The sequence below is a fragment of the Crassostrea angulata genome, chromosome 10 (assembly GCF_025612915.1).
Source record: "Crassostrea angulata isolate pt1a10 chromosome 10, ASM2561291v2, whole genome shotgun sequence".
Taxonomy (NCBI): domain Eukaryota; kingdom Metazoa; phylum Mollusca; class Bivalvia; order Ostreida; family Ostreidae; genus Magallana; species Magallana angulata.
In genome coordinates this window covers 55,131,977-55,147,829 of record NC_069120.1, presented here as the reverse complement: position 1 = coordinate 55,147,829, position 15,853 = coordinate 55,131,977, and the positions used below count along the sequence as shown (strand labels likewise).

The window sequence follows — 15,853 nt, the reverse complement described above, 5'->3', positions numbered from 1 at the left end:
TACAAGCCTAAAATATGAGATTTCAAACATCTGTGTATATTGACGAAATCAATACCAAGTAAACACCTTATGTTACATTTTAATGAGGATAACTACAATATATACATGTCTTTATATAACCACCTACAACCACCAGATGCCATACCACGCCGTTGAAGACTCCATTCGTCAGACCAACATACACATTGAAAATGAGCTTCTTGTACGCATCGATGTTTGCTAAACTGTAAGAAATTTCAATTTCATCAAATGCATCTGCGAGTTTTTAAGTTTGAAAATGGGTATTTAGAGTTAAAATAATCGTGTTTATCTGAAAACATATAAATATAACTCAACTAAAATAATACAATATTTTACAGGATCGACAGGACACGAATATCAATATATCGGTAGCTTTTAATTATAACCATTATATGTATGATAGAGTTGTTGAAAAAATTCAATATAAATTCTCCTAATAAAATTAATTTTTTAATTTCCTCGATCAGATATGGAGCAGTTCTGTTATTTTCTCTATTGTTTGGGGTAAGCGGAAGTGACGACTTTATTACCAAGTATGATAAATACAATAGTGTGTGTAGAAGAATGGGATATCAAGATAAAGGCTGTGAAGAAACAGGTAGGGTCAAAGTTATTTTAGTTACTCAGACTTTATGTAAAAGAAATGAGATTAAATTTTTAATTTTTAAGCTTAATATATACGTTATCAGCTTCTGTGTCAAGAAAACAAAATAATGATATAAAAACAATATGGTAGTCGTAGGCACATGTCAAATGTGTATAACAAGCTCTCCTTTCTAATCAATACAGAACATGCAGTTATCGATTAATCCAACTTCAAATAAGTGGTTAAAAAACATATGAAGCATAAAAGGGTAGATTTAAATATGTTTCACATTATATCTTAAAAATTAAAAACAAAAGGAATTTAATTTTTTTTTTCAAAGACCACTTAAGACCTCGTGATAGCCTACAAGGTATGCCAAGTTTACAATTCAAGCATTTTTGAAATCGAACAAAAATGTATTCTGCCTTATAAAATCTTATAACAAGTACTTGCTATTTTTCTAATTCTAATGTCTAATGTTTGATTTTTGCAGAGGTAATTGCATTTCATGCCCGGATGTCGACAGATCAGAAGAATATAAAAAATAGGAATGTCGTTGTATTCGGTACCGTCACATTAAACACCGGGAAAGCCTATAACCCTACCGCGAGCAAATTTACTGCCCCAAGCAGAGGGCACTATTCCTTTACATGGACCATTGCAACTTATCCTGGAGCTATGTTTAACACGCAGCTGGTCATCAACGGTAAATCTGTCAGTTATAATCATGTCAACGGTAGGGTAGGAGGGAACAATTACGAGGCGGGATCATCAACCGTCATCCTTAAAATGGAGAAAAACGACGTGGTATCAATATTATCAGCTGATACCGGAGAGTCCGCTCGTGGGTTGTGGTCCTCCTTCTCTGGTTTTAAATTGTAAACAAAAATATCGCTTTCCATGTAGACGCTTAGCAAATAAACGATACATTCAGAAGACTTGTAACTTTTTCCTTAACTTCAAGCTGGCTGGTCGTTCTATTGAGATAATTTTTTACCATACAATAATCTATTATGCAGGTTAAGCAAAATTGATTATTAACTCTTGTAATCAAGGAGGATGTGCGGCCATCGTGTACATTTGAGGTTAAGAATGTAAACATCTCTTGAACTCGCTTGTGTCTGTCCGAAACTGAAAATGCTCATACTTTAACATTACTTGATGGTACTTCAACATTACATGATGGTACTTAAACATTAGTTGCTGATACTTCTTCTTTATATGATGGTACTGTCTTCAATATGCCATGGTTCTAAAAATAGGGAAGCGTCCCCTCGCGACCGAAATTAGCTAAAACTCAAAACACGTGGATGCCTTTATACTTTTTAAACACTGGGCTGATTGTCTGTTTCAGAGATTAAACAGATAGGACTAAGGTCCACTGAGATTAGTTTAGATCAAGATACTCAACAAATACTACTGTTTGATTAAGTGTTGTCTTTTCAGGAAGGATTCTTCTCGTTATCAAACATACTTCTTATAATAAAAAACTCATGAAATTTTGTCACAGTGAAACAGATTATGTAACCAATTACTTCTATCAGTTTAATCAAATTTGACCTCCTTGTTTTTGCCTAAAGGCAGGTCAAGGTCACTACCTTTTTAACTTTTCAACTTAAAGGATGATAAAAATAAATGTAGTTCTTTGCAGTTACGTAGATATCTGTTTAAGATATGAAGAGTATATTCTTTAATGAAATGATAGAATATTAGAATGTCTATCAGCTTATACTACTTAATTGTAATAAATATTAAAACGAAAATTGATATTACTTAGGCTGCATTTCCTCTAAATTTCTTAAATTGTTAAGAAATTTTGATTATTATTTTATGCTTCCAATATTAAAATATTTCTGATTTTTACGTATATATAAGACTTTACATAAAGATATAAATTGACAGAAAAGCTAATAATTGACCATTTAATACGAGAGATAAACTGAATTTCATGATTTTTTCACACAAATCAATGTATAGAATGGGCGCTTTAAAAAGCTTTTAAGAATGTAATTTGAGAAACAAATCATAGTTTAAAAACTTTTTCTGAAACCCAAATATTATATCAGTAGTTAACATGAGTTTAAAAAATCCAACATTAGTGTTATTGTTTTAAAAATGCTAAAACAAACTCATTTATCTCCTGCAATTCTGAAATACGAAACATGTGATATTTTCTTACACCAATATTCCGCCAAAAATATAGTCATTCTTAGAATCTAAACATTGATTACTATTTCTATGCCAAGCTGTATGATAGCAAAAAAAGAAAAAAAATATACTATTTTAATTTCTTTTCATCTTGATTTAATGAATAAATAATCAAACTTACGTTTGACAAGTTGAAAACCAGAAAAGACTCCATCCTTAAAAAGGTCATTTCAAATTTTAAAGAAAGGCTGCTTGGTGAAACCATTGGGGCTCCCAATAAGCGCATAAAAATCAGGGGGTATGAAAAGTCCCCCAGAAAATTTTGGTCCAAAAATGTGCATTCAGAATCCAATCCTTTGGCGCCTGGTCAGAGCGGACTGCTAATGATGTTAATAGCACCCAAACAAAAACTTCTGTCATTTATGTTAGATTGAACTTATGGGGATTGATGGGCTCTCCCTAGAGATCAACATGTAGTAGTGGCAATGTAAGCACCGATTCGTTCAACACTACAGTTACTTCTAAATTCAGATTCAACAGCAATTCAATATTTTATCCTTTGCATGGGCTGTGATCTTATAAGCTGCATGTGTGGTTGTCATGTGCCTAAATACACCCAAACAAATCGTATGTTACGTCGACTCGATTTATCCCCGTGAACGTGAAATAAAAGATACCCCAGAGTCTGCGTCATCTGTTTCATATTTGGATATTTTACTGAAAATGGACATTGATGGTAACAAAACTTTATGATAATCGCGATGACTTCAATTTTTCTATAGTCATCTTTCCTTACTTATGTAGCAATATACCTTCATCACCTCCATAAGGTGTTTTTGTCTCTCAGTTAATTCGATACGCAAAGGCAATCTCTTCGTATGAACAGTTTCTAAGACGAGACAAGCTACTGACAAACAAGTTGATAAAACAGGACTATCAACTGTCTCGTTTGAAGTCATCTTTTCGTAAGTTTTATGGTCGATACAACGACCTTGTCAGCAAATACAATCTTCCATTGGGTCGCCTTCTGACTGACGTTTTCCATACTAATTGTTAGACCATAATTAATCACCTAATTGTCTACGGACTTTTCCGTTTTTTCTCATTACGACAAAGAGCACACGGCGGGTGTGACCGATCAGCAGAGGATGCTTACTCCTCCTAGGCACCTGATCCTACCTTTATCTTTTTGGAGGTCCGTGTTGCTCTGCTTTAAATTTGTATTCCTTTTTATGGATTTTGGAGATGGTTGACGGTTTGTTTTTGTCATTTTTTAAGTTCCGACATTATTTTAATTCGGTAGAGATCCTCTCTTTTGAGCTGTACTGTGTACTTCTCTGGTATCAGCAGTATCTTTTACACGTATTTTGGCAGATGTGCTATGTTACTGAAGTTATGTAATATAAGCATTGTAAATGCTTCCAGAAGCCAAACTCATTTTATTTACCTTCTTTTTAACCAACACGCTCTTTGTGGAAACATATAATTTAAAAAAAATGTTAACGTACTGACCATTTCAGTTTTTAAAACAAAGTGATAACACATATGGAAATATTCGATCATATATAGATTAATAGATTGAATATTTTAATATTCAGGGTAACTGACCCTTCTCCCCACCCATTTTTTATTTACTTGTCGAGATTGAGGGGTAGGTCTCCCCCCTTCCCAATAAATAACACTATGTGTGTCACGGTGTTCTACTGAATGATTGCTCGTACATTGATGACCTTAAAAGTCCCTTAAACAGTAAGTCACTGTTTAATGGCGGAGAAGCGCAAAAACGAAAAGGCCTTAATGAGTGAAATGGGAGATGGAAGCAATAACTTGGGACATACTTTTTTTTTTAAAGTGCATGTTGCATCAGTAGGTACGTCGCCATTTTTATTACGCTACGTATGTTCCTACATCTGCTGCACGTCACCCGTAGATTTTGACGTAAATCTACGCCAAAACGTAAGATACGGCATTTAGTACACAGGCACTTGTTTCTGAAAAAAAAAATTACCCTATAGTATAATAATAACACAAGGTATCTAACTCCGAATGAGGTAAACCACCCCCTCCCGTGTGTTGCAGTCGTTTTCGCTTTTATACGAAATGCAATGCAAAAGTGTTTAGTACCATTTTCTTCTACAATAAATTATCTAAACAACCATATATAGCATGCTTACTTTTGTTGTATTCTAATGTGCATAATCTGCGTCAAAACATGTTAGACTCCAATTGAACCGTAGGCACTGACATGATGGTATCGCAGAGAATAGTAAATCGGATTCTGATTAGCTAGGAATCTTTTTCTAAATTTTTTTCAGAAACAAGTGCCTGTGATTTAGTAGGCCAAAATCACCCAAGTTACGTCTACGTCTACGTTTACGTCTACGTTTCGAGTTACGACCTTTCGTAAAACTAGACCCTGGCTAAACAGTGGTAAAACAAGTGCCAATTAAAGGTACCCGCTTGCAGGATTAGAACAATCAACCTACGACAGAAAACGTACTTATAAAATTGACATCGAATTTGAAGGCGCCTAAACAAGGGCTTTTAATAGTCATTAGACACGGAAGTCGTTTGACACAGAGAGATTCCAACAAATATAATGAAGGTGACCGTGCCACAATTCCCTCCAGAATCCAGTTTCATCTAAGCGGCACTAGCTCTATTTTGGCAATATAGATTTTGATAATAACCAATTGGGTTCCAAAAAAGAGTCCAATTTTATACAAAGAAATAAAGGTAAATGAATCTTGTTTGTTGTTGTGTAGCTTAACTTAGGTCGTATACTATCTTCGTTATATCCCCGAATCACGACCCGGTGCTTATGGCTAAATTAGAACCACCGCATACTGAAATACCATCATTTTATGAAATATCAGCATGTAATGTTGAAGTATCAGCATGTAATGTTGAGGTGTCAGCATGAAATGTTAAAGTACCATCATGTAATGCTGAAGTACATCAAGTAATGTTGAAGTATCATCACGTAATGTTGAAGTATCATCACGTAATGTTGAAGTATCAGCATGTAATGCTGAAGTATCAGCATGTAATGTTGAAGTATCAGCATGTAATGCTGAAGTATCAGCATGTAATGTTGAAGTATCAGCATGTAATGTTGAAGTACCATCATGAAATGTTGAAGTATCGTCATTTAATGTTGAAATACCATCATGTAATGATGAAGTTCCATCATGTAATGTTGAGGTCATTGACCTACTTTTTTGAAAGCGAAAAATAGCACTCCCATGATAGGTCTTTAACACACCAAAGATGGTTTTTCATTATCATCAGTGGAATTTTTTTTTCATTCTGAGTAAACGTATACCTTCATATAATTGTATTAATGTTCTCCATTTCTTGTATCAACCTTTAGACTGGTAATTATCACTAATATTTTACTTATGATCAGCTTACATCTTGATTGCGTTGGATGTACGTGGAATAGCACTTCTAATAGACATGTACCTATAGACTGGTAGTTATCAACTTAAAGCTTGATTGCAATGGATTACGTGCAATAGTACTTTTATCATACCGGTATGCGATTATATAAATAGTGCCTGTTTGGGAGGGTAACAGTTGAAATTGACACCCCGAGAAAACCATTGTCAACCGACGCGAAGCGGAGGTTGACAATGGTTTTCGAGGGGTGTCAATTTCAACTGTTATCCTCCCAAACAGGCACTATTTATTTTGTTATACTGAATGTCTTTTATAAAATTTTTAAGAAAATTTTACTGCTTTTACATAGGAATAACGTGAATTCTACAGCGAACCGTACGCGCATAATTTTCGCGCATGTAACATTTTTTAATGTTACCCGTTGCCAAGTGCGTTGCTAACGCTGAGGGTAATAGTAAATATTATTAACTGCGTCTTAACCAATCAGATTTCAGTATTTAACATGAAAGTATAACAAAGTCTAATAGCACATGGTTAGCTGAGTATTCCAATGGTGAAGTAATTCAGGCAAGCGACAATATCTAATTATTCAATATATCTTTTGATAAACTGCGCCACCTAATTGATCTGAATTTTGCGTTTTTTTAATATACATTGTATTAACAGTAATTTGAACAGTGAACTCACCACATTATACTAAACGCTATTCGAATTCTGAAAGGCACTTCATAGAAAAATAAGCCTTAAACTGACGGTATTTTATATTCATCTTCCTTTGCGCTGAATTTTAGCATACACTTTTAATGGGTGTCTAGAAAACAAAGAATGTGTACAATCTTGTCAATGAGTAAATCGTTTGGTTTATTGTAGACATTTATTTATATCAAGTTGTATTTCTTTACATGTAAACTAATTTAATCGGTTCATCGGTCAAAATAACCCAACTAATAATCACTCATATATAGACAGTTAGAACTGTGTATACATTTTACCCCTACTAGGCATTAAAGTCAAGCGTTCAGTAAAGATCCGCCCCGTATCATCAAATCTTCAATCTTGTTAGAATCGCTTTAATCTCCACTTCTCCCAAATCCAACATATCTATTCCTCAACACTTTCCGACTGTTTTTCCTCCGTTTCGGCGGACTTCTCGGAAATTTCCGGCTCCTGTTCCAACGTTTCGGCGGATTCCTCTGATTCGTTTTCCACTTCCATTTCCTCTACTTTCGTTTCCTCTACTTCCGTTTCCTCTACTTCCGCCGGATGTTCCTCTTCCTCCTCCTCGCTATCCTCGGGCTTCAGGCCCCGGATTTTCTGTAATTCGTCATTGAGCACCCTTTCCTCCACCTTGGTATCTTTCACCTCCTCTGCTCCGATCTCGTCAGCGTAACCTGTCAAACAATAACGTTAACTAATGTGTAACTTGTAACAATTTTATCAGGTCCGATAAAATCTCTTGATTTAAATATACAGCTTGAATAAGTTATGTAGCTTTATCAAGCTATTCAGAGTAGCTTGATTTAGCTACTTTTAATTTTCATTCAATTTTTCTTGTATAATGTATAATTTTTCAGCATGCATAAAAAATCGCATTTAAGTGCAGTGTTAGTTTTCAACTTTTAACTGTTCTTTTAACAATGCATGTAAAGATTATTTATCAAACTGTGTATCCTTATGAGACTTTGGAGGCCAGTTATGGTAAACAAGATAATTGATTGGTAATAATTCAGCACAATGAAAAGAAATCATTGTACAGTTACCAAATGAAAATATATAATTTTGCTTTAAAAAAGGTGGAATAACACACCTAGAAAAAATCACTCAAATTTATAGTAAATTATTTGATTGTGAAAGATATAACGATAGACTGTACACACGTCAAATAAGCGAAAAATTTGCACTTTGGGAATAAAATAATTAATAGAAAAAAATCATTTCCGTAAGGAATAAGAAAAGCCCCTTCGGAATTCGAACTGGGGATGTACGTAACATACGTCCGATACTTTATCCACTCGGCTATGAGTTAATTTACATGTTACCATCGATAAAACCCTTTTCATAAAACGAAATGTCGTTTCGATCAGAGGTCAGCCATTTTGGGATGAATTTTTTCATCTTAAAAGTGTTTAAATAGTGCGATGTTAAAACTATTTCCACTGTTCTATATCGGATTACATTTTTTATTATCAATAGTGCGAATATTAGTTTTAAATCAATCTCATTTTTTTGGTCTGTTTCTTATAATTAACATTTTGGTAAAAAAGAAACTGCATACGAATAGCTTTATCAAAGTAATCTGAATATAGCTCTGTAAAGGTATAACGCTTATTCGAACTATTTAGGTAAATCTAGAGATTTGTACTGGGCCTGTTAATAAAAAAAACCTTGGACGTACAATCTAATCAAATTACCTCGGTCCTGTTGATTTCTGTTAATGACATAATCTAATGGTGTTCATGTTTAAGGTATGTCGTTCTTGAAACAAAACGTGTTAATTAAACGAATTTATGTTCTACCGAAAATAATCACATACTTCCAATATTTTTAATCTTCTGTATATTTTTCTGAGGTACATTGCAGAGACTGATGTCTTCGATTCTAAGTGAGAATGATCTCTTAGCAATCTATTTGGGTACAAAATACGTACAAGTTCTCTCTCTCTCTCTCTCTCTCTCTCTCTCTCTCTCTCTCTCTCTCTCTCTCTCTCTCTCTCTCTCTCTCTCTCTCTCTCTCTCTCGTTTTCTCTCTCTACCTGGGTCTTTCTTGTCCTCCACAATCTCCTTTAGCTGTTTCAGAAGAAACACATGCTGTTCCAGGACATCCCCAACATTGTACATCTCATCCTGCAGGGTCTTGATTTTCCTTCCGTGGGCCTCTACAGAAGTCAGGAGAACGTCCACTGCTTCCTCTAATTCCGACACCGGGATAGGATTGGTCCAGACCATGGGGACCAGCAGGGAAATCAACAGGAACCACATCTTTCAGGCTTGTAAGTTCACTTATTATCTCACTGGTCTTCTGGTAGCTTTAGCGAGTTACTCTGTTCTGGTGTTATTGTTTTTCTTCCCTCAGTTAGACCGTTCCTTTGAATCTAACCCACTTACAATTGTGGAGACTCTACAATGGCTTGAGGTCGTAATGATCAATTACAGGATGAACTGTACTTCTCTGCTGGCGCTGAACGACAAGAGTCAGGTGTACCGAGGGACAAACACTTTAACAATGCTTAACATGGTCTGTGTTGATTTCTATTCACGTTATGACACTCTGAAAAACGACCTGCTAATCAAGGCAATTAACCGTTCTCCTGAAGTGGTGCTTGGTTTGAAGGACCCCGCTTCCTCGCGTAAAGCCTCTCCAGCATCAAAGGGCCTAGCTCCTTGTTGACCCAGATTTGGTTTCGTTTTATTTGTCAACATGGTTTGTTTTAATTGACATCGAACATTGTGGTTACACTATTTGTCAGATATTAAGATGTGGGGGCGTGGCAGCTTTGACATGGTACAGTACGTGGACAGGAACCGATACAGCGACCCGGTAGTCAAAGGTCGCGGATAATGATTCCAGGTGACATTAACACACACAGACAGACATACGGATAGAACTTCTATAGGTGGTAGTGGCAGTTAGTACTCGGGTTATATACACTGTCTAAGATACCGCTTGGTTATCATTATAGGCTCTGGTCATAGATAGTGTGGGTATTAGATTTCAAAACGCGTAAAAATAAATTAATTTTTCTTTAAAAAAAAAAGATATATAACACCGGTTTCAAATTTGTTAAATGAGGTTCAAGTTGTTGGGGTTTTTTTGTTTGTTTTTGTTTTATTTATTTTTTTTTTTTTTGTTTTCTTATTTAAACATTAACGATTAATTATGAGGAAAAGCAGAATTGGTTCAAGTAGATATACAAGTAGCATGTTTACATCGAATAATAAAACCAACCAATTTTACGAACACTATGCATTACAGATGATTTTTTAATTTCTTATTTTCTAAACATTTTATTAGATATAAAAAAAATCATCAGAAAATACCAAGACTATAAAAAAACTATAAAACGAAACTTTATCAAATAAATGTACATTTATTTCTTGAAAAGCATTAAGAAGCGCTCGGCATACCGCGGGAAGAACGAGGAAGTAGGAAAACAGGACCACCCACCCTCCTTAAAAAGGTAATTTGTTTGTTTTTTATTTTCATTTTTAGCGATTAATTTCAAATGTGAAAATTGTAATAAAGTGAGTGATGGTATATGCTTAAAGGGGCATGGTCACGATTTTGGTCAAATTTTATTTTTATGTTTGTATTATTTACAGTGCTTTAGAAATGCATTTCTAATGATCAAATTAAATTTGAGAGTCATTAGTAGAGTTATAGGCAAGATACAGGGCTTACAATTCTTTGTCATGTAAACAAGGCTCAAGGCCTGTTTTTGTTTACATAGGTTCCATATACCAGTAAAAAATCTTTTTCCAGCGTATTTGTCTATCTTTTTATTTCGTTTAAGCATAGATATACAGTTCCTAACGTTTAACACATTCGTTTTAGGTTTAAAACTGAAATTTTTACTTCAGCGTTCAAAATGTAAACAAACGCTTTGTTTACATAGCGAATCATTTCAAGCTCTGTAACTCGCTTACAACTCAACAAATGAGACTCAAATTTCGGTTGCCTATTAAAAATGCCTTTCTGAAGCATTGTAAATGTTAAAATCGGAAAAATAATTTTTGACAAAAATCGTGACCATGCCCCTTTAAATGAAAGTATCACTAACACAGTTTATAGTCTGTCCCAATGTAGTGTTTCCCTCACACTTTGACGATCCTTAATGAACAATAACAAGCCCTTCAAGAAAGTACAATAAAATCGATGAAAGGGAAAAAACCCTTACTTTCTTCAAATCATTTGCTTTTACCTGGAGAAACTCAAGATCTAAAACAATTTTCTAACGAAGATTTATAATGGATAATGTTGACATCTTTCCTTCATTCCTCGCAAAATTTTAAAGCACTATCTTCCGGGTACTTTCAATTTTGCAGTACAAAATCGCCGTAGACTTTTTAATTCTAACAGTGTTTTGAAACCTGAAAACTAGAGGATGCGTTTCAAATGCGAAATCTTGGAGGTTTTTCATTTTATCGAATAAAGATCGTATGAACCCTGAGGTATTATATAAATAGTGCCTGTTTGGGAGGGTAACAGTTGAAATTGACACCCCGAGAAAACCATTGTCAACCGACGCGAAGCGGAGGTTGACAATGGTTTTCGAGGGATGTCAATTTCAACTGTACATGTTATCCTCCCAAACAGGCACTATTTATTTTGTTATACTGAATGTCTTAATTTTAAAGAAAACATCACTGCTTTTAGATAGGAATAACGTGAATTCTAAGGCGAACCGTACGCGCATGATTTTCGCGCATGTAACAATTCGTAATGTTACCCGTTGCTTAGTGCGTTGCTAACGCTGAGGGTAATAGAACAGATTATGAACTGCGTCTAAACCAATCAGATTTCAGTATTTAACATGAAAGTCTAATGAATATCAACTATTTTCAAGTTCAAGTTCTTTCAAGTTCTTTATTCCAAGAGACAAATGTCTCATAGGTTATACATATGAACATATACATATTAAATAAACAGTAAGAAAAACAAAGTGTACATAATCAATTTGGATAATTCACATGGAGAGTTCGTTGCTTGTTTGCATAATATAAATATTTACCTAAATTACACAGTTCTTTAGTATTAGAGGTAGATAATAACTGTATAACTTTATAGACACTTGGTTTTCGGGAGTAGTATTTTTTAATATACTTATCTCTTAAACTACAAAGTGATGGACAAATAAGTAAAAAATGGAACTCATCTTCAATTACATTTAAGTTGCAAGATTCACATTTTCGACAATCACGTGTTAAATTATCATACCTCCCTGTTTCAATCTTTAAGTCATGTGAGGACAACCGTAAGCGTGTAATTAATTTACGATATTTTACATGAATTGGTTTCTTTAGGTAAACTTGTAAACAAAAATGATCAACAACATGTTTATATAATATACATTTTGATGCATTGCTTATATCGTTAACAACTTTTTGTTTAAAGACATCAGACTCTTTCATAGTACTTTGATATAAATCGGCTAAGCCTAAGATGGACAATTCTTTCCTAATATTTGAAATCCATATGTCATTATTTTTCACCATGTCTTCGTAGCATGCTTTTAAAATACAGTTTTTACAGTTTCTTAATTTAAACCAGTATTTAAAAATTTTTTGTTTCCTGAAAATCTCTAATGGAAATCTACCTACTTCATAATAAACTGCACTGTTGCAAGTATTTTTTCTGACACCCAAAACCTTCTTACAAAAATTTATGTGGACTTTTTCTACATCTTGACCTTTATGGAATCCCCAAATTTCAGCACTATAACTAAGTACACTTTTTACATAAGTATCAAAAACATTCAATTGAGTTTCAACATTAAAATTCAAATCTTTCATTTTACTAGATATGCTGAACATTGCTTTATTTCCCTGTGCTGCACAGTGCTTTTGTGTAGATAAAAATTTACCATTGTAGTTAAACAACATACCAAGATAGTTAAATTGATTCACTACTTCTACGTATTTGCTATTGTATTCCCATTTTTCATTGTCTTTAACACATTTTCCGTTTCTAAAAATTACAATTTGGTTTTTTGTACATTTACAGATAAGTTTTTTAAGAAAATATGCTTCCTAAATATTTCTTGACAATGTTTAATTAGAAAATTGAAATCAATTGACATTTTTAAAAATGATTAAATGATTACTGAGATTGGTCCAATTAGTATCATATAACAAATACATTCGCGTGTGATCGCAAGCTCATTCTACGTACATTATAAGAACTCAGACTTAGCCACTTAGCATCAGGTCATTTCAAGAAGAGGAGAAGGGGGTAGACTTGACAGGCTAAAATACTTTGTTCCCAAATCTTTTAATTTCTAACATTCTCCTAAAACGTTAAAGGAAGGGGATATGTTTCAAAATTCATTCTATATATATATTTGTTTGTAGAAAAATATTCATTTAGACCCCCCCCCCTCCCCGATGCTATCGTCTTCAGAATAAACTGGTAATATGCCAAAATCAGGAAAAATAGAAATCAAACATTTTTTTCCCCCTTTTATTGCATTCGTATCTTGTACAATCATTGTTCATAAACAGTAAACAAACGTGACATTAATATTTTAAAAATGACATGCATGGTTGATAGTGGACACGTAGGGAGAATGAATGAATAATCACTGATTATTGTGTTAGGAACTACTATAAATGCTGGATTCAATTCATAATCGTTAAACACTGTAAATAGTAGAGTAGAACATATGGTAATACAAGATATCAAACACATAATAAAACTACGGACACATTCGTTGGTATAAATATCACACAAAATACACATAATGGTTTTCCTTGTTCTCTCTCTACGGAAGCGTGGTAATTGATATCACATTTCGGACACTTTCATGGAGACTGATATCACACTATAGACACATACATGAGGCTGATATAACACTGATATTACACAACGGACACATACATGGTGACGGAGACGGCGGAGCAGTCCGGGGAATCCCCGCCCACGTACCCAGTGTCCAACATCTCCAGGGACCCGTCCCACTGCGACTGGCGGATCCAGTTGTTTGGCTCCAGGTCCTCGGTCATGTTACCCGTGAAGTCCCACTGCAAAGACACGTCGGCGGATCCAACTGTTCCACTCAACAGGCTTTTGGAAATCCGCTTCTCCCGCAGCGCATCCATCAAATCACGTGACATGGTCAGTCGAGGGACCGAGAAGGATTTCGGGGTACTACTGAGGGGTTCCGTAGAGATGATGGTCCATTTGGTGTTGTTAGTCCCGTTGTTAGTCCTGTGATGTTTGTGGAGGAGGTAAAATATCAGGGGACGAATCAATAGGTATCCTACTCCGGAACCAAATCCAAGCGTCAGGATGATCCAGACATTCATGGTGGATAGTGACATCACGAGGAGGCAGCAGACGTACACACGAAACACGTGCAGGAATGCCATCAGGCAGTGCTGAAAGGTCACGGAGTAGATCCACCCTTCTGTTATGTACCTGAAATATCAAATGTGATCTCGTTAAATTCACCAAACAGCTAGGGTCATTGATTAAACGGCATCGTTTGTTTTACTTTAATTCATTAACGTACGTCACAACATGGGGATCGAAACGTTACGTTTTACTTGAATTTGTTTGTTAAACTTTGTAGCTCATCGAATATAGCATCAAACCACTGATAAGCAGACCCAATCGCAATATCTCGGGCCTTTCCGGCAAGCTCGGAAAATCACTTCGAATGTATTAACATCACCAGTTGTTAAAATTTTATACAAAATGGAGTCGCTTCCCATTTTATAAAAGAATCGGCTAGACAGCAATGTACATCACTTCTGTGTTATATTTTAGGGTATATCGCTTACTTTGGTAAAGTATATCTCACATCAAAACAGATGGTAAACTGTGTTGTACTTACATTTATACCACGTTTTATAAAAAGGGGGGTTGTCAATGACGCCTAGGTTATACTTTCGAGGTGTTTTTCCGAGCTTGCCGGAAAGGTCCGAGAAGTTGCGATTGAAGCAGACCGTGAGTTTGAATACGGCTGGGTCTTTGTTTACACGTACATACAGGTATGTATATATGACTTGCATTTGAATTTTAAAAAATGTATTTTTCATTCATTTGAATGATGCACAAGCGAAAAATCTTCAATTTTTAGAATTAATCATCATTTCCCCCCGCGTACACATTTTGAATTTTGTCAAAAAACGAGTCTGATATATTCACAATTTCCAGTGTCTTTGTCTATGATTACACTACCAATCGGTTTTATAATTTATGGCCCAATACAATTCATTAATGACTGTTTCAATATTAAATTGCACAATTGCTTAAAACTATGAATAGTAAGGAACCATTCTGTGGGTATCAGATCTATAAAGGTGATCGAATACTAGCACGGTCGGGCATGATCAAATCAAAATATTTCGAAGAATCATTTCTCATTTTGTAAGTAAATGGTATATCTAACCTTTTACGTTTTAATTACGTGAAACAATGTAATTTTTTTCTGAATGGCTTTTCTTGACGATAATTGTTTAAAAACATATTTTTTTCTTCTGAAAATCAATCTACACTTGTATTTTTTTCAAATCATAAAAAAAATATAAATTAGATATAGTTAAAAAATATACATGTACATAAATATATGATGGAAAGAAATGCGCTTACCTGGATGCATTGATGCTCTCGGCGAAACAAATGAAGGCGTGTAACGTCTCGTTAATCAGACATAGGATCAGGGTGACGGTAAGAGCCCCCACCAAACCTGTAACGTATAACATAGTTATAACGTCTCGTTAATCAGACATAGGATCAGGGTGACGGTAAGAGCCCCCACCAAACCTGTAACGTGTAACATGGTTATAACGTCTCGTTAATCAGACATAGGATGAGGGTGACAGTAAGGGCCCCCACCAAACCTGTAACGTGTAACATAGTTATAACGTCTCGTTAATCAGACATAGGATCAGGGTGACAGTAAGAGCCCCCACCAAACCTGTAACGTGTAACATAGTTATAACGTCTCGTTAATCAGACATAGGATCAGGGTGACAG

General features: G+C 34.9%; 3 protein-coding genes across 4 annotated transcripts; 1 reads left to right on the top strand and 2 right to left on the bottom strand.

The window, feature by feature from the left end:
• The first annotated feature begins 115 nt into the window (after window positions 1-115).
• Window positions 116-1,538, top strand: LOC128167551 (cerebellin-1-like). Of its 2 annotated transcripts, XM_052833335.1 has the most exons (4): window positions 116-226; window positions 489-619; window positions 948-977; window positions 1,101-1,538. In XM_052833335.1, the coding sequence occupies exons 1-4, from the start codon at window positions 192-194 to the stop codon at window positions 1,487-1,489; spliced, it is 585 nt and encodes a 194-aa protein (XP_052689295.1). In that variant the 5' UTR covers window positions 116-191; the 3' UTR covers window positions 1,490-1,538. The 2 variants fall into 2 exon arrangements, with proteins under 2 accessions (XP_052689295.1, XP_052689296.1); XM_052833336.1 differs by lacking the exon at window positions 948-977.
• A 5,454-nt stretch (window positions 1,539-6,992) lies between these two features.
• LOC128166299 (uncharacterized) lies at window positions 6,993-9,385 on the bottom strand. Its single transcript, XM_052831388.1, has 2 exons — window positions 8,910-9,385; window positions 6,993-7,548 (listed from the first exon to the last, which is right to left on the bottom strand). Exons 1-2 carry the CDS (start codon window positions 9,133-9,135, stop codon window positions 7,259-7,261), a joined length of 516 nt encoding a protein of 171 aa, XP_052687348.1. The 5' UTR covers window positions 9,136-9,385; the 3' UTR covers window positions 6,993-7,258.
• Window positions 9,386-13,456: 4,071 nt separating this feature from the next.
• Window positions 13,457-15,579, bottom strand: LOC128167215 (uncharacterized). Its single transcript, XM_052832794.1, has 2 exons — window positions 15,467-15,579; window positions 13,457-14,290 (listed from the first exon to the last, which is right to left on the bottom strand). Exons 1-2 carry the CDS (start codon window positions 15,577-15,579, stop codon window positions 13,732-13,734), a joined length of 672 nt encoding a protein of 223 aa, XP_052688754.1. The 3' UTR covers window positions 13,457-13,731.
• Between the last annotated feature and the right edge of the window lie 274 nt (window positions 15,580-15,853).

Excerpts from the sequence above, each read along its gene's own strand:
- LOC128167215 (XM_052832794.1), bottom strand. The coding sequence starts at position 15,579 with ATGTTATACGTTACAGGTTTGGTGGGGGCTCTTACCGTCACCCTGATC. Across the intron at positions 14,291-15,466 it reads GAGAGCATCAATGCATCCAG|GTACATAACAGAAGGGTGGA; the intron begins GTAAGCGCATTT and ends TTGATATTTCAG.
- LOC128166299 (XM_052831388.1), bottom strand. The coding sequence starts at position 9,135 with ATGTGGTTCCTGTTGATTTCCCTGCTGGTCCCCATGGTCTGGACCAAT. Across the intron at positions 7,549-8,909 it reads GGAGGACAAGAAAGACCCAG|GTTACGCTGACGAGATCGGA; the intron begins GTAGAGAGAGAA and ends ATTGTTTGACAG.
- LOC128167551 (XM_052833335.1), top strand. The coding sequence starts at position 192 with ATGAGCTTCTTGTACGCATCGATGTTTGCTAAACT. Across the intron at positions 227-488 it reads GCATCGATGTTTGCTAAACT|ATATGGAGCAGTTCTGTTAT; the intron begins GTAAGAAATTTC and ends TTCCTCGATCAG. Across the intron at positions 620-947 it reads TAAAGGCTGTGAAGAAACAG|ACCACTTAAGACCTCGTGAT; the intron begins GTAGGGTCAAAG and ends TTTTTTTCAAAG.